The 22,477-nt window shown below is 43.2% G+C and overlaps 1 protein-coding gene across 3 annotated transcripts; it reads right to left on the bottom strand.

Moving 5' to 3' along the window:
• Positions 1-2,516: 2,516 nt before the first annotated feature.
• On the bottom strand, positions 2,517-21,778 carry mical1 (microtubule associated monooxygenase, calponin and LIM domain containing 1). Of its 3 annotated transcripts, XR_008832846.1 has the most exons (25): positions 21,606-21,778; positions 18,264-18,556; positions 17,364-17,571; positions 16,854-16,961; positions 16,678-16,773; positions 16,402-16,557; positions 15,643-15,743; positions 15,137-15,394; positions 14,394-14,509; positions 13,693-13,819; positions 12,605-12,683; positions 12,260-12,407; positions 11,866-12,056; positions 10,769-10,875; positions 10,443-10,499; positions 10,104-10,347; positions 7,589-7,656; positions 6,538-7,339; positions 6,310-6,416; positions 6,110-6,223; positions 5,261-5,354; positions 4,593-4,686; positions 4,281-4,354; positions 3,465-3,767; positions 2,517-3,377 (listed from the first exon to the last, which is right to left on the bottom strand). XR_008832846.1 is itself a non-coding variant. In XM_056423056.1 (24 exons), the coding sequence occupies exons 2-24, from the start codon at positions 18,519-18,521 to the stop codon at positions 3,574-3,576; spliced, it is 3,801 nt and encodes a 1,266-aa protein (XP_056279031.1). In that variant the 5' UTR covers positions 18,522-18,556; positions 21,606-21,778; the 3' UTR covers positions 2,517-3,573. The 3 variants fall into 3 exon arrangements, 2 of the variants coding, with proteins under 2 accessions (XP_056279031.1, XP_056279032.1); XM_056423056.1 differs by having other exon boundaries at positions 2,517-3,767; XM_056423057.1 differs by having other exon boundaries at positions 2,517-3,767; positions 16,402-16,493; positions 16,692-16,773.
• Positions 21,779-22,477: the final 699 nt, after the last annotated feature.

Genomic DNA, 22,477 nt, shown 5'->3' with positions numbered 1-22,477 from the left:
CTGTGTCCGCCTCCAGGACTGAAGGTGGTAGCTGGTTCCATAAAAGAGGAGCTTGATAACTAAAGGCTCTGGCTCCCATCCTACTTTGTACGACTCTAGGAACTACAAGTAGTCCCGCATTTAGTGAGCGCAGCTCTCTAGTGGGGCACTATGGTACTACAAACTCCTTAAGATATGATGGTGCAATCAAGGCTTTGTAGATGGAGAATCATTTTAAATATGATGGGCTGGGCAAAGATGTCCTTATGTCTATTTCCTTTTTTATGAAAGAGGAATAATGTATTTTTTTTCATTAGATATTAAATGTTTTCTTTCTGATAATTAGTGTCAAAAAGCCTCATTTTGAGTCAATGTTGTAAACAACTTCCAATTCAATTCAAATGTAATATGTATATTGTAACAGATATAAACAAGTGATTTATATCAATCATTAGTTAATACAATATCAACTGTTTATAATTTCTATTTGGTAATAATCGCATTAAAAATGTTGTATGCTTTAATAAACATTTCGAGTGTATTTATAGTAATTCATACAATTAAGAGTTATATTCTCGGACGCTCTTTTGGAACATTTATAATTTTTTTGAACACAAAAAACAAAACAATACTCTTGTATACATGGGTTGTTAATGATTTATCAAACATTGGTGAATGATTCATGAAGAAAGCCATTGGTTAACTCTCTTTAACAAGGGGCGTGTCTGATTACAGACAACAGAAATGTGTTTGGAAACTAGTTTCCTACCTGGGCCACAGAGGGGAGGCAGCACAGGCTCTCAGCACATTGCAGTATTCAACATGGTCTTCCGAGGAAACTTTTAACATGCTTATGTATTCATCTGCAACAGATGTTCATTTCACCGAGGAAACTTTTAACATGCTTATGTATTCATCTGCAACAGATGTTCATTTCACCAGACAGCATGCAGTGACAGTTTATTATAACAATCATGCACAGTATTTCCAATCAAAAAGTATGGCAATACAGGCATGTTTTTAAGACAACAAAAACATGCTTGTGCTGTTCTGATTTCATCCGTCACCAAACTCTGCAGTGTTGGTCCCATGCGATACCTGCCAGGTTCAGTTTTATAGCTTGAAATGCAGCCTATACCTCACGTAGGTACATGCTGTAAATCAAGAGACAGAATAGCCATGGATACTGGGCCAAGAGGTTGTCATGATCATCCTCCTTTTATGGTGTTGGTTTTAGAACTATGGGGTTAAGTGCTTCCCATCAGGAACGAGAGAGTGGCTGGGTCACAGGAAATGGCCGCCCTTAGTTTGCAGAACAAAACTATTCCAATATATCAAATACTAAAAATGTACAATTCTATACTGTTACACCCCCAGTTGTGGAGGGAGTATTCAGATCTTTTACTTACATAACAGTATTAACACCACACTGTAAAAGCACTCTTTTACAAATAAAACGCCTTCATTCAACTATTATATATTACTATGAAAGTATCATCAGGAAAATATTATTAAAGTTACTTAAAGTTGAATGCAGGACTTTTACTTTTTACTTGTATTTTCTTTACAGTTCTAACACTTTTACTGTGTGTCTCGACACATTGATGAAACACGAAACACCAGGCCTGAAAGAACCGGATCAGTTTGAACTTTTTAACCCCTGCTGGTGGCAGTAACCAGGACTCCAGCCCACGTATGGAGCGTGGACTGGTTAGGAGCCAGTTCACATTCTGGTCATTTCAGGCTTATGCGTGTAAAATAACAAAGAGTCAAATCCATAAAATTCCCCTGTCGATAAATTAAATAAGTCATTAAAGTGACATTAAACAACGGCGTCCGAAAAAAAAGCACATAACATTGCCCTCTTAAAGATCCATTGCGAATAAATGAGATTACACTAACCGGGTGAGGTCAGTGTTCAATGCCTCATATAACTTCAGCGGTTCCTGAATAGTTCTTACATGTGGGAGTTATAGAATAACTTTAAACTCATCTAAAGACCTTCAGAAATCATTAAAAGAATGAAACTAAAATGAGTTTCTTTTTTAGTGTAACATGTTAATGAATTAGTGCAAAAACTGCTCATGTACTTTTTTACTCCACTAGTTACCTGAAAGTTACAGTGAGCATGCTGATAAAAATGATATATACATTTTAATAGATTAAAATACCAGTGTGTAAAATACATGAACTCCACCTCAATTAGCTAAAACAATAAAATGTTGCTCACATATTGATGGATCAGTAATAATATAATAATATAACGCTGAACAAGGTCATTCCGCTTCATAAGTACTATGAAGCCGTGGATCTGATGACCTCCATCTTCTACTTTGCCGTCTGCTAAGTTTACCGGTCACGTCGAGGGAGCAGAGTGCATCCCAGAGGTTAGAAGTCAGAATACGGCAGGCAATACAACAGCTCATACAAGTACAGTATCAATTACTCTATTTATATTAGAGGTCCAAGGTTCTGGAAATATGTCCGTAAAGAAAACCACACTCGGTGTTGTTATCAAAACATGAAAACTAAAAACATCAAAGTGCATGATCTTTATTTGATATACTGTGAAGTGCCGTCCAGGCGGCACACAATGGCAGCGGAACAATGAATGCATAAGGCGTTTCTATTAAAATGTTTTTTTTTTTTTATACTAACAATGAAATGGTCTTTGACTCAATTTTGCCATTTCTGCCAGCACATAAAAAAGGAACACCTGCAAAAGATAAAAGATAGCATTTCTAAATAGATGATCCGGTCCATTAAGTCTTTTTTCATTGGGGGGGGGGGCTGGTGAAGAGCGCAAGAGCCCAACGCTGACCCAAGAGGACAGTCATCCACCCCGGAGATTATTATCCCACGCGCTATCGTTAAAAGGACACGGTGAACAGCAGGGAGCGCTACCAAATCCATAAACGAAAAAGGAAACTGGCTAATAAAAATGTAATCATGAATACTAAATCGTGGAATTTATTAATTGTAAAATGTTATCTAGCTCTCTTATTTTCCTCCACCATCATATCTCTGGAGTTTATTCAGTGTACAAATATTAAACATTGAATTATATGTATATTATGTAATCGTGTACGTGTTCATTAAAATATTTCTCAAAACCAACATCCGTCGTGTGCTTTCGTCCTCGACCCACCTCTACGTCTCCAGAGCGACTGCCGCTTCCCCACCGCTGCACTCCCATGCTGCTTCGTCTTGGTTTGGCACAGGACTCGCACGTTTCTGACACCACATCAAGGCGAGGTAGTAATTATCTGCCGTGTGGTGGTCGCCCGAGTGTACAGGTAGGGGTCTATTTTCCTTCCGCGGTCTGTTGCTCTGACCACACCATCAGGCTGGGCTTAGCGGGAGCAGAATGCGTCAGATCCCCAGGCTTATGTCTCCCTCTAGGGGGAAGATTGCAACACATTCACTCGGCCTCTGGCCCATAAGCCTCAACGCTTTCTCCTCGTTGTATAAAGAGGGGCGCTTACCCATCCTCAACCATTCTGTAACATCTTTGGCTTTGCAGAAGTTGCGTCTCAGGTCTGAAAGCCGCACGTCTCGGGAGGTTCATGCGGAGTACGCGTGAGCGGGAAAGCCCTACGCCCAGTGAACCTGAGCTCCCGCCTTCGAGTGCCGCTTGGCCTCCTTGATGGAGAAGGCCTCTTGCTCCTCGCTCATCTCGTTCAGCCTCTTCTCGTCCAGAAACAACACCAGGGAGTCCCTCATGTCCACCACGTCGAGCATCTGTTGGAGGACCCGATCTTCTTCTGCCTGCTGCTCCGATGTCTTGTCTGCCAGACACACGCACGAGTTAATGTGGCTACAATACATATCTTTAGGATGTGAAGAGAGTCACTTCTAGTTCTCCCTGTATCCAGAGAAAAGGCTCTAAAACCACAGTTAGTGACTAGCTGATGAACATGGAGGAGCATCTAGCAGCTAGAGAGACAGATATTAGTCTCAGCAGTTGTATCAAAAGAGACCAAAAACAGAGCGAGAACAAAGTGAATATTAGACTTTCATTTTTCTCGGTGGATAGAAACACTACTCCAAATTAATGACAATGTTTGTGTTAACTAACAGCCGTTTGCTCATCAGTAGGGATGAATCACTTTTTTTTTTAAACTGGAATTTCAAAGTTCAGCCAAATACGACAAAACATACGGGTTGGGTGAAGCGGGAAATTAGAAAAGAAAAACCATGCAATGATGACCTCAACACACTTGGTTTAAGTCAACAGCTCGCTCTCTTCCAACTGCGTCAAAATCGACAGGACTATTTAAGAAGCACACCAAAGTACACACCATCCAGTTCCATGTATTTCCTGAGCTCCAACTCCAATATGCTCTGCTTGTCCTCGAGTTCCAGCTGACGAGACCTGAAAGAAACACAAACATCCGGCTGTAGCTGCAGGTCATCATGAGGCCGTATGACGAATGGAGTCTGACTGAACGACATGGCTGAGGTGAGAGCACACAGTAAGCACAGTGTTTTGATGTGGCAATGTGCCACTTCTACTTTGCACAAAAGCTGCTGTTGTATTCCACCATCACAACTCACTTCTCGTGGGCGGCTTCACAGTTTGTTGTTTATGTATTTGCAAGGTGTACACTTACGCCACCATGAGGTCGGACTCCTCGGACACCAGCGCGTTCTTCTCGTGGACCAGCAGGATCCAATGCTCAATCATATCCGGAGAGCCGTTGCTGCCTAGAGGTGGAACAATACAGTGTCAGGCTGTCTGCGTCTGATGTTTGTTTGTAAAGTTGTAAAAAAGAGTGGAAGACAGGTTGTTATGGATATTCTAGAGAGTGATGTGCTGCCTGTGACGCAGCCATGTAAGCGGGCACATCTCGAGGATTCTGGAGGCTGATCTATGTGGATTTAGCCGATTTGTCAAATTTAAGTTAAACATTTTAACACCAATCTAACATCAATATCCATGCAGTACAGTATTTATAGTGCTCATAATATTCTTTTTTTTTAAATTGGAAATATTTAGAATGAACTTAATGCATATTATCATTTGCAGAGCAGCCATTCGCTACTCGTTTACTCATTTATGTAATCATAAAATGAACAGCGGCTCATTTGTGTTTTTGCTCCACTTCCTATTACCAGGAGAGGGTGGACTTAATTTAAGTCAGCATCCTTATTCCAGCATAAAACAACCACTTTTGGTTGCGTGGAAACATTTGTGTGAAAATAATTTAACGGTTCTGGCTGCTTTGTTCATAAAAAATTAAATTAAGCAAGAAGCCTGCTGTTAGTGCGTGGGTCTCACCAGCCTCTCCACGCAGCGTCCTCTCCAGCACGACACCTTTATCCTCCAAGTCCTTGAAGGTCACCTCAATCTCCTCCAGTCTCCTCTGGATGGACTGCAAACCAGACACAAGAAGAAAGACATCATTATTCGTTTATGATGGTATTAATTTACGCCACTTTTCTGCATTATACAAACAGTCATTTGTGGCGGAGTACACCATTGCCACGCCGGGTTCAAATGGCCTATCTAAGCATGAGAGATTCATATTATGTAATCCAGCTTTACTGCGTTTACTTTCATCTCACGGATATCCGCCTCAGTATTTACTTCTCCCACTTACGGACTTATATTGTGAAGAAGCATCTGGAAACGTATTAGTCACACTAAAGGTTAATCAAAAATATGTCGACAAAACAAATCAGTCACTGTCAGGGTGTTTTCATTATTCATTTATTTTACAGTGGATGCGTTTTAAATATTGATGGGAGTATAGGGACTAGAGGGGGGAGGCACACGAAGCTTTTAGATGAAGCGTTGCAGCCGACTAGGGAAGCGACTGCTTTGACTCGACCCGGCTGTTGTGTTGACAACTACTTGCCCAGCGTGCAGCATGAAATCAGACCATGGCAGCTCATCATGTGATTAAAGAGATATTATTGACTGACTTATTTGTTAAATCAACTCTTGCATACAACAAATACTCAAAGGAAATGAATACACTTTACCTCACACCAAAAATTCATGGACATGTTTATCATTACACACGTATATTCATATACGAGTGAATTGCTTCAGTGAGTAAAAGTTGGAGAAGCCACAGAACAATAAACCATAAGACGAGCTGCGAGTACCGCCAGAGACACTGACCTGGGCTTTGCGCAGTCGCTGTAATTCGCTCATCTTGGCCCGCCGCTCGAGCGTCCTCATCTTCATCAACTCCATCTTCTCAGCCATAACAGGGTCCGACGGCACCGTCTGAAACTAAAGTCAAAGAGTCAGTATTGGAAGTCTACTGCCGTTTGAATGCAGCGGGCTCGCCATCGTACGAATATGAAAATATCACTTACTTTATCAAATAAGTCATCATCTCGCTCAAACATCTCATCTTCGTCATCGTCATCATCATCATCTCCACCCTCTTCCGAGGTGCTGTGTGCGTGCCTGAATGTGGTTTCTGTCGTACAAATACAAGTGAGATGTGACAAGTGTTGCACAACAATTTATTTTTCTTTCCGCTCCTGCAACCGGCAATCTTTTTATCCACCAAAGATCAAAGAGAATGAGTCCTCACTTACCCACTCTCCCTGGATGATTAACGAGGACACTGAGCCGTTTGTCTCTGCTGAATCTCGGAGAAGAGAGATTCCAGGGGGAGAACTTGGATCGTACCCTGGTCTGCCCGTTTGGCATCTCTTTCCTCCTGAAGCAGCGTCGATTCCTATTCCCCCGGATGTGACCTGCGGTGCTCCCACTCCAGTAGCCCTCCTCTTCTTGCCCATCCAGGCCTTCTGGCTTCGGAGGGCTTGGACCTCCTGCGGTTGCAGAGGAAGAGGAGCATGAGGAGGATCCGCCGGGGGTCTCGGAGTCAGAGTCCACGCTGAGGCTCTGAAGGTTCACGAGTTGGCTTTTCTCCTCGACGGTCAGCTGAAGTTTTCGGAGTGATTGCTTCGGACGGGAGTCTGGTGTTGCCATGGAGATCTCTTTTGTAGGGGTTGGAGATGAACGCTGTTCTGGTGCCGAGGGGTTGAAATGGAGGATTGAGCGAGGTTTTGCTATTGGAGGAGAGGGCTGAGGGCTGGGTGTGGTCTGCTGAGAGAGGCGGGGCTTTGGCACAGGATAGGACACGGTCTCTTCCTCGGTGGGTGCTGCCACCTCAGTTTTAGATGGAGGATGTATGGGAGTTTTTAATGTGTGTGGTTGTTGGGAATCCTCTTTGGATTCAAGTATATGGGGATCCCGTCCTTCAGGTTTATGTGACTGAGCAGAGGGACCAGAGTCCAGAGTATGCTCAAACTCCTCATCTGATGGAGATGGTGTATAATCCTCACTGGAAAGCCTGTTCTCCTCATGTGTTCCTCCATGATTTCCTTCGCTATCCTGAACACAGAAAAAAAAGGCAACAAAAGAGCACAAATTCCTGTTTAATGTTTTGTTCCTCAGACTACTATTGTTTTGACACAGACATCCTCAGTAGTTGTGCGCAACTGCTCGGAACGAGTTTGAGGACATCGGAGCAGGCACCAGAAGGATGATATATCATGCGAGAGAAGATTGTGTAACACGAGCATCACGAACAGAGGGATTCAACATGGAGTCCCGAGCAGCTGCGCTGTTCAGTCAACCCACCTTTGAAAATGTTTCAGCCCCGTCTTCCAGCTCCAGTTCTTCAGAGTGCAGCTCACAGTAAAATCTCCCTGAAGGGGACATCACAGACAAAAGAATGTTTGACGTGCTAATAGGGATGAGAATTGATAAGATTTTAACGATTCCGATGCCTTATCGATTCCTGCTTATCGAGTCGATATCGATTCTCTTATCGATTCATATTGGGCAAGGGGTGAAAATAATTGCACAAACGGGTTTATTTACATACATTTTCTTTTATATAATTTTCTATAATGCTGCACACACCATATACAGTATGTATACATACACATTTACATTTTTTTAAATAACCAAAAACATTTATACATATTCCTCTTGAACTTAAAATAAAACTTAAATAACTTAAATAAAATGTATTCTGTTTAATTTAAACATGTTCCGAGAAATTACAGTGCTCCTTCCTTTTTTTAAAAGGGTATATGAACTGAGCTGCCAAAAATGAAACTAGCAGTGGCAAATACCAAGTGTGCAACCATAAATTGTATGGATCATCAACAATTCTTGTGCAGAAAAATAAGCATGTCTGCTTTCTCCGGGAGGATACGCGATCTCTCAGGGCTTATTGTGTGTCCAGCCGTGGAGAACACTCTCTCAGATGGGGTGGAGGATGAACACAAAGATATGAGGAGGTGTACAAGACGTGCTGTAGCTCAGACCCAGACAGACGACCAGCCTCTGAACCGGTCTGACTCTGAACCTCATCAGCTACATTGGATGGCAATGGAGATTATTTATATAGTGAAAGCTGGTTTACACTCGTCCTCTTCTTACTCAGAAGGCGGCGCGGAGTTCTGGTCAGGCTCTGGTCGTTTCACGCCTCCACGTCTGCAACTCCCTCCTGGCTGCTCTACCTGCACAAGGCCATCCGACCTCTGCAGCTCATCAGAATACGGCCTCGGCCTGGTCTTCCAGCCTCCCGAATTCACCCACCACTCCGCTCCTCCGCTCTCTCCACTGGTTACGGTGGCTGCTCGCATCCGCTTCAAAACACTGGTCTGGCGTACGTGCTCTGAGCGGATGGGCCCGATCTACATCCGGGATATGGTCACACCGTATTGCAGCACGTTAAACTCCTTTCGGCAACAGCCAATCGTCACATGCCTCCTGCACCTCGAGCTCATCACTCTACATCCAGACTGCTGTCCTGGCTCCTCAGTGGTGGAAACGGCCCCACTGACATCAGGACAGCAGAAAGTCTCTACATCTTCCGTCGGAGACTGAAAACACACCTTTTCCGACTATATCTGGATTAAAACACAGATTAGCACTTCAGTGGCACTTAGATAGCACTTACTTATGGTACTTTTGTAGTTCGACTATGTTGAGGAAATGTTACTTCCTGTATTCTTGTTGTTCTTAGTTTGTACTCTAGGTTGAAATGCACTTATTGGAAGTCGCTTTGGATAAAAGCGTCTGCTAAATGACATGTAATGTAATGTAATGTAGCCTGTGACCCAGACAGACGACCAGCCTCTGAACCGGTCTGACTCTGAACCTCATCAGCTACATTGGATGGCAATGGAGATTATTTATATAGTGAAAGCTGGTTTACACAATGAACGCCTCCACATGTGGACCGGCCCCCTGAACAATACCAGAGACGCGTTCCGATTTATTATTTTTTTCACCCTGCCCGCTGCCGTTGAGATTGCAGTGAGACGCGGAGAAAATGTGGAGTGGTGCTCTTCGCAATAAAACATCTTTGATGGGACGTGTCGCGTCTCGGCCAATCAGCGTTCAGATGTCCACAGCGTTTGGGAAGTTAGGTTAGCTTGAATGTTAGTCCGCTACATCTGCTGCTGTCACGCTGCACGGTGTAGCGATGCTAACAAAGTACCCGTACGTTAAAAACGATGTGATTTAGCATAGTTTTAGTATCGATACTTCATTAAAAGAGCGATCAGAGCGCACGCGCTGCTCCGCTCCGTTAATGCGCGCACACAGGTGAGCACACTCACCTCACACACACACTTTTTGTCGTGTGAAATAGAGCCAAACTTTAGAACGCCTCTGCCTAGTTGCCATGTTTGCTGCAGTCTGAAGAAGAAACTAAAAAAGTTTGCGCATGCGCAACGCCACGGAGGACCGTTAGCAGAACCGTTAAAGAATTTGGCTGACGCTCCCAAACAATCGGTTCACTGGGAACCGGTTCTAAAACAGAACCGGTTCTCGATGCCCATCCCTACGTGCTAATGAAGAAAACACCTGCTGTTTTTCATAAATTATTTATGTCCTTTCAGTCTAAATGTAAAACATTTTTTAATTTTATAAATAAATGAATAGTGATACTCCATTTAGTAATTAGCATCGCTGTTCAAACCAGATATACAGGTGCTTTATCCTGAGCAACAACACATTCAGTGCTTGAACCGAAGATTAAGCAAACACGAGGCTGCTAAAAATAAAATATGTGTCGGGTGTTTGTGTCCCGTTACCGTCTGTGAACACGTGACAAATGAGGCCAGCAAGTACTCACCTGTGGTCTGGTCAAAGGTGTATCCGCCGAGTCGGAGAGTGATGGCGCACCGATGGCAGGTGAAGCAGCTGCGATGGAAGAACTTGCCCTCGGCACTGATGCGCTCCAGCACGTAGACCCTCTGAGCACAGAAGTAACACTCCTCGCTGTTTCTCATCGACACACCAGCACCAGGCTCAGGCTCAGGATCAAGAGCCGGATCAGGTGTAGGACTGAGCTCGGGGGACACAGGAGGCACCGCCGTCTGAGGGGAAAGGCAGAGTCAAATTCAGTGACGCCACACTGGCAAAAACTAATGAAAAACAGAGACGAATTATTACAGAAAGCTACACAACGCACACTGTCCTTATCTCCCATCCTCGTCTCTTTTTTTCTTTTCTCAGTCGCCAGCTTTTCCTGCAGAGGAAATAAGAACAACTAGTGACTGATGATATTACGTGGCGAACATTCAAACTATTTTAATGAGCGTCTAGAAACCACATTCCTTGTTACAGCATCTTACAATGTGTCCCTAAATAACAGATGAATAGCAGATGCGAGTCACAGACGGCAAAAAGAACACAGACTGAAGGCCTAGACGTGAACTCCAGCGTGTTTGAGAATATCTTTATCAGACATTTCTGGGCGCCGTGTAAAGAGTGAACACAGCGTCACAGTGGGCGTACCTTGCGTCTTTGCAGAGAGTTGTGCTTCAGCTTGTTCAGGAAAAAGACAGCCGACTGTGCCCGGGAGAGAGTCAGCGGCTTGGACAACGGCAGGAAGGCTGCAGGGTCTGTAAGCCAACAGATAAAGAAAGGAAGAAAATTGAGGGACACACGTTAAAATCAGTTTATCTCACTATAGCACTAGGCAGCACACCAAAGGACACCTGAGCCTTAGTGTTGGCCTACTTCCAGCTCTGCATACGGCAGCTTACAATATTGTGTGCCTTCTTAAATATCTACAAGGTACATCCTTTAATGTTGACAGTCAGAAATATAAATATGCCATCTAACTTGTATTTGCTGTAGCATCACAGCAGATGAATTTAACTTGTCAATCCACATGGCGGAAAAAAAAAAAACTGTTCAGCTCCTGCCCTGACCACCACTCCCATCCTTTCTTCATTCAGATGAGGTTACCGGAGAGTGACAGCTCCCTCATGCCTGCACATCTCAGGCGGCGGATCCCGAGCAGAGCAGCATCGCAGACACAGAGAGCGACTATCACACCCACTTCAGCTCAGTCAGCGGCTCCAAACGCTGGGCTCACATCTACGCTGCACTAAACTGCCCATGCTGCAAAGCCTGTGGAAATACCTCCGTTGCAAACAGCCGGGAGAGAAATCCTCCTTCGGTGCAGGAACAGTAAATCCTCTTGAGGAGACGCTTGTCCCAACCGACCTGACGAGCCAGTTCCACACCGCGACTGTTTGCTCAGTCTGCTGCTGCTCGGCTGGCTTAGTGCAGGGGAACAGCACTACCAGTGGAGCTGGCTCTACGCACAGCACTTGCCATTTAAGCCAAATGAATTCTGGGTAACAGGCTCTTAAAGAGACAGCGCTGTGATCACGCCGAACACATTTCAGTGGAAAAGGCATCTGAGCCTTTGAAGTTGATGCTAATGCTGTGCAGTGTCTAAGCAACCGAGAGTGATGCTGCTGTCATGAAAAGCTAGCTTCAGAAATATATATCATGACATTAATGGCATTTAAAACAACATATATTGATTGAACAAAAGTGTTTTTTTGGGGCCTTTTTAATTATAAGCCTGGAACTTTTACCTTTTGCTGGCACAGTGAAGGCATTTTGGACCTGGGTGAGGTAGAGGACCATGGACAACTTGTCTATCTGACCACTTTTGGTTAAGTCACTGGCAGACATGACACGCGGGATGCCCAGCTCCTTCTCCAAGACACTGAAGGCCAGTTGGTGGTTGTGAACAGCACTGGATTCATCCAAGGAGGACATGTTGCTGTGTAAGGGTTAGAAAAACTAGGGTTACTCCACATTATTCATTATAGACAGTCTTTTCCCTTCAAAGATGACAATCACATGTAATGTGTTCAATGTAAATACTGAATACGAACTTCTTTTAAAGAGCTGCGTCGAAGTAACACAATCAAACCAATAAATACAGCATCCTACGATCAGATGAATGCTACTACTACAACTCACATGAGCTGAGGTCTGAAGTGGTGGATCAGAGCACACAGAGCCAGCCCGGAGCACCAGGATTGGGTAAAATCATTTACATTCACATTCTCATAACCCGCGGTGTGTTTCTGACACCATCTCAACAACTCCTCAAAACCATTGACTGAATCTGAGGGGACAAACAAAGACACATCATCAGACAATGCTCTCAGTGCAGAGGTTTCACAGTCGCCAAAGTGTCTCTCATCATGTAAAGATGGTGATTGTGTCAATGTTGACCACAAAACGTTTCCTCCTTTACTCAACACAGCTGAATACAGCCATCGTACAGGCCTCGGGTGCCTGCATGAATAGAGAGCAGCTGACCTTGACGCATGGGAGACGATTGGCTCTTCTGTTTCTTGATCGATGGATTGGATTTATCAACATCGTAGAGGTGCTGCACCTAAATGAAGTGACAGGTAGATCAATACATTTAGACAAAATCAACTCCCAACCAGTTCAAAGTACATCCATACTTGTTATTTACCGTGAACCATTTAAGACAAAACAATAATTATACTTGGGGAGAATCAAAACCACTGTCTAGCAACGGAAATTATGAATATTATCAGTTTTACTTGACAAGAGAAAACAGCTATGGAGCCGTAACTCACGCCAATACTTATTTCCATAGTATTAGAACAGAAAGCAAATTCTATTTAGTTAATATTACTTTGCTTTTACTAGACTGTGGGGCAAATAAAAAAATAATGGGGTGTGGCTGCGGTTAGCACCACTAATTGTGCATCCTTTGCCACAGCTATCTGCCTCTGCTCAAGGTCCAATCCACAAACCATACTGGGCTCAAGATATGATAGTAAACACAGCCATAAAGTGTTACAGATGAGTGCAATTTGCTCTGCTTTTTGAGTGTGATTAAATTAATCAAAGTGGGAAAGTATGAATGCACTTGAGGGCAATGCATCGGTTTGGGAGGGCTGAGATTCAGCCTCAGGAGGGGCATGCCAGGATGTCACTTTCATCCACAGCTCCGGATGGCAAATAAGAGAGAGTAAAGGGAAAAATGTCATCCCAAGATTTGCGAAAGGAGGGAGAGTGAAGAAATACTTTGTTTATATACAATAACAATCCCCCCTTGGGGATCTTAATTCATTTATTTTCCATGACACAAGTGTCATTGCATCCTGACACTGCTTTATCAACATTTCTGAGTTTGAGCAGACACACCTGAAGACACAAATAATTTCCCTGAAACCATGTGGCTATTAGCACTAATCTTTGTGAATTGGACTGTTCATATTTGCATAGAAAGGGGCAGATTTTGCACTAAATGTTTGTGTATTACCCGATTTAAACACCACATACAAGTAGCACAGAGACGCTACTTGCTTGGCAGATTAAAGTAACGGATTAAAATCTCTGTTTAGTAAAGAAAGGGTAATAGTCCTGACCTGGTTGGCATGGATAGATGAGAGGTTGACCCTTGTGTACCGCGTTTTGGGGTCAATGCTGTAACCAGCGTAGTTTTTGCTGGTGTTTTCTGGTGTGGTCTGGGACAGGACCTGGTAGATACTTTCTCTGTACATTTGTGAAGAAACGAAAACGTCATTTAGAGCTGAGCACATCCCCCAAATCAATCAACAGATGGAAACACAGAGAGCAGATGACATTTAACAGGAAGAGTGTGATGAATAACTGGGTGAGTTTAGACATCACCGTACACATTATTGACTTTACAATAGATGAAAAATCCTTATTGTCTAATTTTTGTCACATCAAGGAATCATGCCGAACATATTTGTATACTTATTCAATCAAAGCAACTATCCATGATACTAGTGTTGCAGACGAGGAGATTTACAGGGATATATAATGAATGTTGGCACAATATTTTACATTTTATTTACTTTCAGTGCTATCCTTTTTCCCCCCAACCATTTACATATTTGTTGTTGTTGTTGTTGTTAGGGTTAAAAATAAAAATAAACTAACTAACTAACTAATAGTACCCCTGTTGTTTACTGTGGGTCTGAGAAACAGAAAGTAACACTTTGTTAAATTAGCAAACAGGCAAGTAAGAAACAGGAAGTAGTTGCATCATGCAATGTGTCTGTATTGTTTGCTGCTATGTAGTTCTAAGAATCCGGCTCACCTCTCAGCTAGGACTTTGAGATGTGGGACCCCCATGCCCCAGCTCCTCACCATCCACGCTGTGTCAAACGCAGCTAGAAACCCACGGGCAATACCTGTGCCCAGGGGCCAGAAAGGCTGCAGAGAACCGAGCATAAGAACTCATTGTAGCACATTAACGTCATCATGCAGTCGACAGCATGCCACGTGCAAAATATGATGAGACAGACGAAGAAACAGCTGCCCAGATGTTCATGCAAACTCTACAGTAGAGCGTATCTTTCTCAATAGCTTTATGTAAACAACACTAAGAGTCAACATTTGACAATAATGTAGGACAGGCATATAAAGACATTATGCTTCTGCCTACGTGTTTTCAGTCATATTGTATACTAGATTGTATGTTGGCTATATTTATTGTTTTGTAAATAAAAGGTCTTCATGTATTGCGCTACTCAAGCACGAGAATCTCCAAAGTTAATAAGGGGATATGAATGTCAGTCAAACATTTCATGGCAGTCTTTTTACTCAAATGTGTACCTCATGGTGGTGAAATAAAAAAAGTCAGTGAAACATTTGACCTGCTTGTAGCGCTCAGGGATTCATCCTCTAGGGACCATGGATGCATTATTGCTAACCCATCCATGGAAATATTTCAGTCTAGGTCGTAGTGGTTGACTGATCCGTTGAGCCGTGCCGCTAGTGTAGCTAGACATGCCAAGTAGGGTAAATGTGCACCAAATCCAGAAACATGTTATTCCCTACCTCCACCAGGCAATCTCCGACAAGACCCATCAACAATTTCTTCCCCTTCCTCTCCCTAACCAGAGAGGCATTCTCAGCACGGTGCATGGAGGTGAAGTCGAACATGGCCACGTCGGGCTGGCCGGCATGGTCCTCAGCAAACTGGAGTTCGGGCAGTTTGCCACCGGTGGAGAAGGAGGCAGCATCGTGGGCATAGCGGCACAACGCCTCATGATCCACGTTTGCAGGAGCCAGCAGCTCCTCTGCATCGCTGTGGTCCTGTGGAGACGGAGTGACAGGTGCAACCTGATGAGTCATGGCATCTTGTTAGGATTCTGAGTGACACTTCTAATATTTAGTTTACTGCTTTAATTAATGGGCCCGGCTGCAGAGGAAGAGGAGATGATTGACAGTGTATCTGTTCACACTGGAGATTTGGTTTGTTTCTGTTTCTTCACCGGCCAAAGATGCAGCTTGTGCCAATATGAATCTCATTTTTTCCTTGGTAATGGTTGCGTTGGTCTCACCCGCTTGATGACCCCCTTGTTCAACAAGCTCTTCTTCTTGGCAGTCATGACAAAGTAGTGGGTGTCGTCTTTGTAGTAGACAATATTCTCCAAATCAATACCTGGAAGGGTAAATGGTGAGGGAAGCATGGTGGTCATAACAACAGAGCGAGACCAGCGCAAGAGAGCTGGAGAATCAGAACGCTGGCTATTTGAGAGAGAGATATTTCTACATGATTAGCTTGCTTATGATTTTAAACTAGTTTTTTTTGGTCAGTGTCAATTTCGAAACTCATGCTATACTATGAGGGTTATAAGGCGTCACATGAGTCCTGTAAGGTTGGTTCGAAAATCAAAGTGCTGAGTTGGTCAGTTTGCTGCGCTGCCACAGGAAATTAACTCAAGATCGAAACACAGATAAAAAGCCTCGCTGCCGTTTTCACACTCCACATTGAACCTGACACTGTGAGCATTCATTTCATGCCTTGAGGCTTTCGTTCAGCGGGGCACAACAGCAGAACGGTTTCATGACAATAAGAGTACTGATATTCTTATGATAAATGTTACGGCTCGGTGACTCTCTCGTAATTCCTGTTCTCACTCAAGTGCAAGCCGTGGTATAAAATGTGTCCATCTGAAGCAACTGATTTCCTCTTTTCTTGCTTCAATTGTTTTAACGGTTCACTGAAATGGCGCACGCGGTTGCCTCACTGCAAATAAAGATGTCCTCTTATTTCCCACGCAGCTGAACGCGACTGTAGATGTCATATGGATTCCTACCCATCTCAGTGAGCAGCTCTTGGAAGAACTTCTGGTTATAGATGCGGGCCACGCCGCTGATCTCTGCCACCTGGGCCTCTGCGGCCGTGTGTCTGTTGATGAAGTTGGTTGTGATGCCGATAGCCAGCTTGCCTCTCAGCTCCTTGTGCTTAAAACCTGATAGTGTGGGAGAGACGGGAGACTGATGAAAGCTCACTTATTGAATACAACTGCGGCTGTTGTTGCCCCGACAGCGGGAACAGAAGTGATCGAAGAGGACGGGTGTGTTTTTCTCACCATCTGGAACAAACCTGCCTCCTCCAGCAGAGATGAAGACGTCAAACTGGAAGGTCGCAGCAGGATGAGACCCCGGCTGCAGCTCGGCCATCCAACCTGAAAGTAACACAAGTGATGATGCTGGACTGAGAACAAAATAGCAGGCAGAGTGACTGCTGGTTGGCATATGTATGTACCGTTTTCTCCCGAGGGCTCAATCAAGCCCTGAAACTCCACTCCGGTGTGCACCTCCACCCCGAGGAGAAGTGACACTTTCAAGAGAACCAACTGCAGCTGACGGATGCCTGAAAACACATGTATATTTCATTAGAAATGTTTGTGTGAGATATGCAAGATACTAAATACACACTGAGTCATGCAAACAGAAATATATTGGGCGCTAGGGCTGTAATAACTAATTATTTTTAAGACTGACTAATCAACACGTTCATTAATTATTGAAACTAGAGAAAAATATCCATCATGTTTTCCCGGAGCCAAATGTGACTCCTTTAACTTGCTTTTTTTGTCAGAGAACAGAGAAGCCTACATGTTGGTTGATAATTTAGCTACATTATTGAATAATTAGTGTCGGTGTAACTTAATTTTCTTTTTTCTTATGATGATCTTTGGGAGCTTTGCAAAACAACACCAGACCTGAGCCACAGTGCAGGCCAGTCCCTGAGGCACAATCATTCGTCACTCACTGATGTGATCCAGCGACCCGGTGCAGAATTTGCCGTAGAACTTCTTGGCTCCGAGCCCGCGGAGATCAGAAATGGTGTAGGGCCACAGGTGGAGAACATTGTTCCTTGAGAAGCTCTCTCTCTTCTCCAACACCACCACCTGAGCCCCCAGCAGGGCCAGTTCAATGGCCGTTCTCAGCCCACATGGCCCAGCACCCAACACAAGACACTGAGAGAGAGAGAGAGAGAGAGAGAGAGACACAAGGCCAGCATGGGTGATATGATGCCAAATGAAAAATAAGGAAATTAGGTCAAAGTCCTGCGACATTGTATCTGTCACAGTAAAACTAATTATGTAGTTCCCTTCTTTAGCCATTCAGTTTTTTTTTTTTAAATAGCTTGAAAGGACCATCGACATGGTTGGTTTAAATTGTATTAAAAACAAGTCCCCCAAAAAATCAGCATGATAAGCAGATGAGTGGGAAGGATTGATCCCTTCACAATATTATTTATACAATTGTATGGTAATAGATTACGGTTTGAATAATTTCAGTTCCGCTCAAACTATAAAACATATTATCTATATTTTTATAAAATATTTTGATCAGATAATTATTTAATAATAGGGATTTTCAGTATTTCCCCCAGAATTCTGAAAATTCTGAAAAATAGCATTTTAATTGTGGGATGCTGATCTGTGGTGGGTAAATGATGTTGTCATAAGAGAAATTAATAATGCATTTATCACAACAAAACAAAAACAAAAGGAACGACCAAACAAAACAGACTGATTAAAAGCCAGTCGTGCTACTCAGAATGAAAACAGAAATAACTATCAATATAAAATATCATTCGGCCCAAAAAGCCAGCCACATCCTTTTAAAATACAGAAAGACAAAGAGAGTCTCTCGTTGCCACTACCTTGTTTTTGGTGGAGGCTTTTCCTTGCTTGTAATCTGGGTGAGATGCCCGTTTGTCCAGCTTGGTCCACAGGGCTTTGGCTTTCCAGTAGTTTAGTCTTTCCTTTAATTTGATGTAGAAACTCCTGAAATCAAGAGGATCGATGTCCAGTTGCCTGCAGAGTGCAGCGAAGTGGTTCTTCACATCTTTACAACTCTGGGCTTGGACGAAGAGGTCGAATGCAGCATGTGAGGGGTTGACAGGGTCCTTGCTTGCCATGGTGGAGGATGACTGTCACTGGGTTTGCTGGTTAACTGTAAAAGAGGTTATAGCAGAACTATTTAGAACGGCATGCCTCTAGATAACTGGGTTGAGGGGATAGGATTACTGTAAATGATCAAAGGGTTACAAAGTCCTTGATTTATAGAGTCTCCGGGCTTCTGTGCTATTGCAAGTCTCCTCCTCATGTTCTCCTAATATAGTCCAGATGTTTAAATGTGGGGCACTTCCTTGTCACCTAGTACACTGAGTCACGACTAACTTCCTCAATGTGTTTTCTGCGGCTTACGGTATCCTTCTTTTTTTTTACGACTGCTCTGCACTGAACAGCCGCCCACCACTGATGTGTCATTCTCTCACAGCCTCGGGAGGTGTGCCTGTCTTCAATTTCAGTATGTACGTTTACTGGAAACACATGGTTAAAACACATAGTGAGTGTGTAACTTGTTCCATATGTCTGGACTAGAATGACTGTAGAGTATCACCTCAAAAAAACAAGAAAAACTAGATGTGAAATCATTTTTGTGAGATAAGTTTGATATTGATAAGAATGACATGCTGTTGATAAGTATTGCACTATGGCAAGTGTACCCAGTTCAGCGAAATGATACAGCAGGTATTGTTTTAGACAAAACTAATACAAGAAGGGCTTCAACTGATAATTATATTCATGAATTAATCTGCTAGCAATCTTCTCCATCAACTGATTATTGGCCCGGTCTATAAAACATCATACAACAGTAATCACAATTTATTTTCAGCCCCAGCTGATGTCTTCAAATGTCTTGCTGCGTCCGACTAACAGTCCAAAGGACAAATAAATTAAAGGCACTGTTATGTAAGACAAGGAAAGGCAGCAATGTCTCACATTTGAGAATGTGGAACCAGCAGTGGATTGAGTAAGAGAATAACATTTTGAAATTTCCCGTCGATTAAATAAACATTGCAGCTGTAAACTAAAACGTAGAATAATAAAAGTAGTAGATTCTTAATTACAATTTAATTGAAAAAAAGCCTGGTAATGTTATTATCACCATTAGCAACGTTTGTAATTCCTTCGGACATTTCTTATTGTGAGAAACATTTGGGATACAAAACGAGCTCACAATCCATCTGTCAACATTTACACAAGGGGAGTTATTTTTTCAGAAACTACTGGCTCCACAGGCAGCACGGTTTAATGCTTTTCTAGCAGCGACATGACATGGACATGTACTTCAAATGTGAAGTACATCTGCTGCTGCTCATATTTCCTGTTAAAACTCATGCATCACTTCCTGATGATAAACTCAGCGCCGCTCCCTTCTGCTACTTCATCTGCAGCTCCTTCCTTCCACCTGAGACCCAGTCTGTATAATTACCGGCACAGACCACTGCATGCGTGTGCATGACTGTGCTCGAGTGTGAACTTGATGGAAACTGCATTGAAGCTGCCACTAAGGCCAACATTCTTCACTGGAAAAGAACATCTTGATGCCACAGCTTGAGAACAAACATGACAAGATAAAACACAGATCAGCACTTCAGTGGCACTTATGGTATTTTTGTCGTTTGGCTTTCTTGAAGAAACATTACTTTCATGATCCTTGTTGTTCTGAGTTTGTACTCATGGTTGAATGCACTTATTGTAAATCGCTTTGGGTAAAAGCGTCAGCTAAATAACATGTAATGTAATCTAACAAGAAGCTCAAACTCTTCCTGATTATTACAGCCCTTAACTGTGTTGCATATGGATCCAATTACTCAAACAAGTTACGACCTACAATAAAGCCAAAGGCAAACAATCCTGGAGCCTCCATGGAGACCCAAATGATAATGAACAAAGGCTTTAACATGAAAGCATAGCTGAGGTTAACATAATCCAGCTTTGATGAAAGCTGAATTTCTCACGATGAGCATCCAAAGGCATTGTTTTTTGAAGGATAATCATATTCTTAAATCAATAAACATCCCATCTTCTGTTTCTATATCCATGAAGTGCAATGTTGACACAACATGAGCAAATAAATAAGCTCCCTGACTGATATGTGCAGTGTAGAGGTACCGTCGGTCTGAAATTATGAATCGAGATTGCATCTGTTAAAGTCTCTTATTTGGGCGACAAATGGAGCCGTGCAGTGTTCTGCCAGAGCAAAAACATTTTGCAGGAACAAAACCGCCTGTGAAGACAAGACAAACTGTCAACACTAAAAATAACTCAAGATGCTCGTCTTTTGACTAATTCTCAAGGAAGCTGCTGTATTTTTACTGTTCTGATGCTCCCGTACACTTAAACAGAACAGGAAATATAGCAAACACATAAAAGCATAAACTACTTCCCCTGTGGTTAAAAAGAAGCTCCTCAACATAGTTTGCAAATGGTCATACTGAATGAAGTGTCATCTGTGGCAAAGGTGAACACACACACACACAAGCACACACAGTCATCATCATCATCATCATCATCATCATCTGACTTGTGTTAAGCAATTCTAGGGAAGAGACCAGTTTTAGCAAGAAATCTGTGAACAAGATGAGGCAGAAGCAGGAGTTAAAAGATGAATTGACCTCGTTTTATTGGAAGCCATTGGACCGACCCACCTCATGACATGTGTGAGCTCTGATCAGTGTGTCTGGCAGCGCAGTGTGAATCAGGATGAGAGAGCAGAGAGAGAGAGAGAGAGAGAGAGAGATGGGAGAATGAGAGGGATGGAGAGGGGAGAAAACAAACATACTTCATGTACTGCATTATTCTGGCTCGTAGTGTAGGGAGACATTAAAAAACACAACCCTTTTAGAAGTAAGACCTCACATTGACAGGAAGCCGGTATATTAGAACAGGAAGGTGTGCCTCTGAATCAGCAGGTTGCAGTCACAACATGTTATAAGAATGCTTTGTGAGATGACGCATAGGCAGAACACATGATTACTCATATTTACCAAATACACCGATGCAATCTATGCATGTCAACAGAAAATATACTTGCACAGCCAAAAAAAACTTACAATTTAGCAAGATAACTTACGAAGAAACAACAACAACAACAACAACACAAATCCTCCCGCACACTGAACACAAAAGAACGAAACAGAATATTTCCTTACAAGTCAGTGTCGGCTCATGAAAGTCGTCCAGAAGTTACATTAGCGGTGTAGGAGTCGTGCCGCGGAACCGGGTATTGTTGAAACCGTATCCAAGCTGTCGTTTCCATGTGCGTTTCCTTTTTTTGTGGGGGGGTTGAAAGGTAATAAGAGCGCGAGCTCACCTGCGTCTCGCGCTCATGCTGCTCGAATGCAGCCTCTTCCGGACTTTATGCGAGACGTTACGGACACAGCGACACGTGACCACCGGGTGGGGAGGCTTTAAATGGGGATATGGCTATTCTGAGGGCATCGCGAACCAGTGAGTGATACAATGGAATAATACATCTTCTACAAAGCTGATATCAATAACAAAAATAATATACTTTTGTTTTACACCAGCGGTGGAGAGTAAAGTACTTTGCATTTACTAAAGATGTAGAAGTAGACAACACCCTAATGTGTTGTTGACATTGGCGTATACCTCCAGACCCCGCTGCTTTATGTTAAAGACTATAGGCAGGGTTGCCAGGTCTGTGTGACAAAACCAGCCCAAAAACCAGCCCAATATCAGAACTCAAAATATGCCCGTGCCAAACCATATACACTGCTTTTAAAGTCCATGTCCAGTACCGCTGCTAACCATGTTGGTGTCCTCAGCATAACTCCTTCATGATGCCCCCCTAAAATAGGAAAGCGACCCACCCACGGCGAGCGTTGTCGGGGGGGGGGGGGGGGGGGCGTGTACGTGCTGATCTGGAGTCAGTTTGGTAGGATTTGGGTATAAATAGATTATTTCATTTAAAATATGGATTTTTATTTAAAGATATTCATGTAATTTGCATGCAAAGTAGGTCTACCCAAACCAGCGGACACAAAATTCAACCCGCGGCAAC

Source organism: Pseudoliparis swirei, chromosome 9, assembly GCF_029220125.1.
Source record: "Pseudoliparis swirei isolate HS2019 ecotype Mariana Trench chromosome 9, NWPU_hadal_v1, whole genome shotgun sequence".
Taxonomy (NCBI): domain Eukaryota; kingdom Metazoa; phylum Chordata; class Actinopteri; order Perciformes; family Liparidae; genus Pseudoliparis; species Pseudoliparis swirei.
The sequence above is the reverse complement of the archived record's forward strand: the minus strand, read 5'-3'. Positions and strand labels throughout refer to the sequence as shown.

Bases quoted from the DNA above. Each gene is read 5' to 3' on its own strand.
- mical1 (XM_056423056.1), bottom strand. From the start codon at position 18,521: ATGGCAAGCAAGGACCCTGTCAACCCCTCACATGCTGCATTCGACCTC. The intron at 17,572-18,263 runs GTAGTGGCAACG...TCTCTCTCTCAG, and splicing joins AAGCCTCCACCAAAAACAAG to TGTCTTGTGTTGGGTGCTGG. The intron at 10,500-10,768 runs GTACGCCCACTG...TTTCCTCTGCAG, and splicing joins ACTCTCTGCAAAGACGCAAG to GAAAAGCTGGCGACTGAGAA.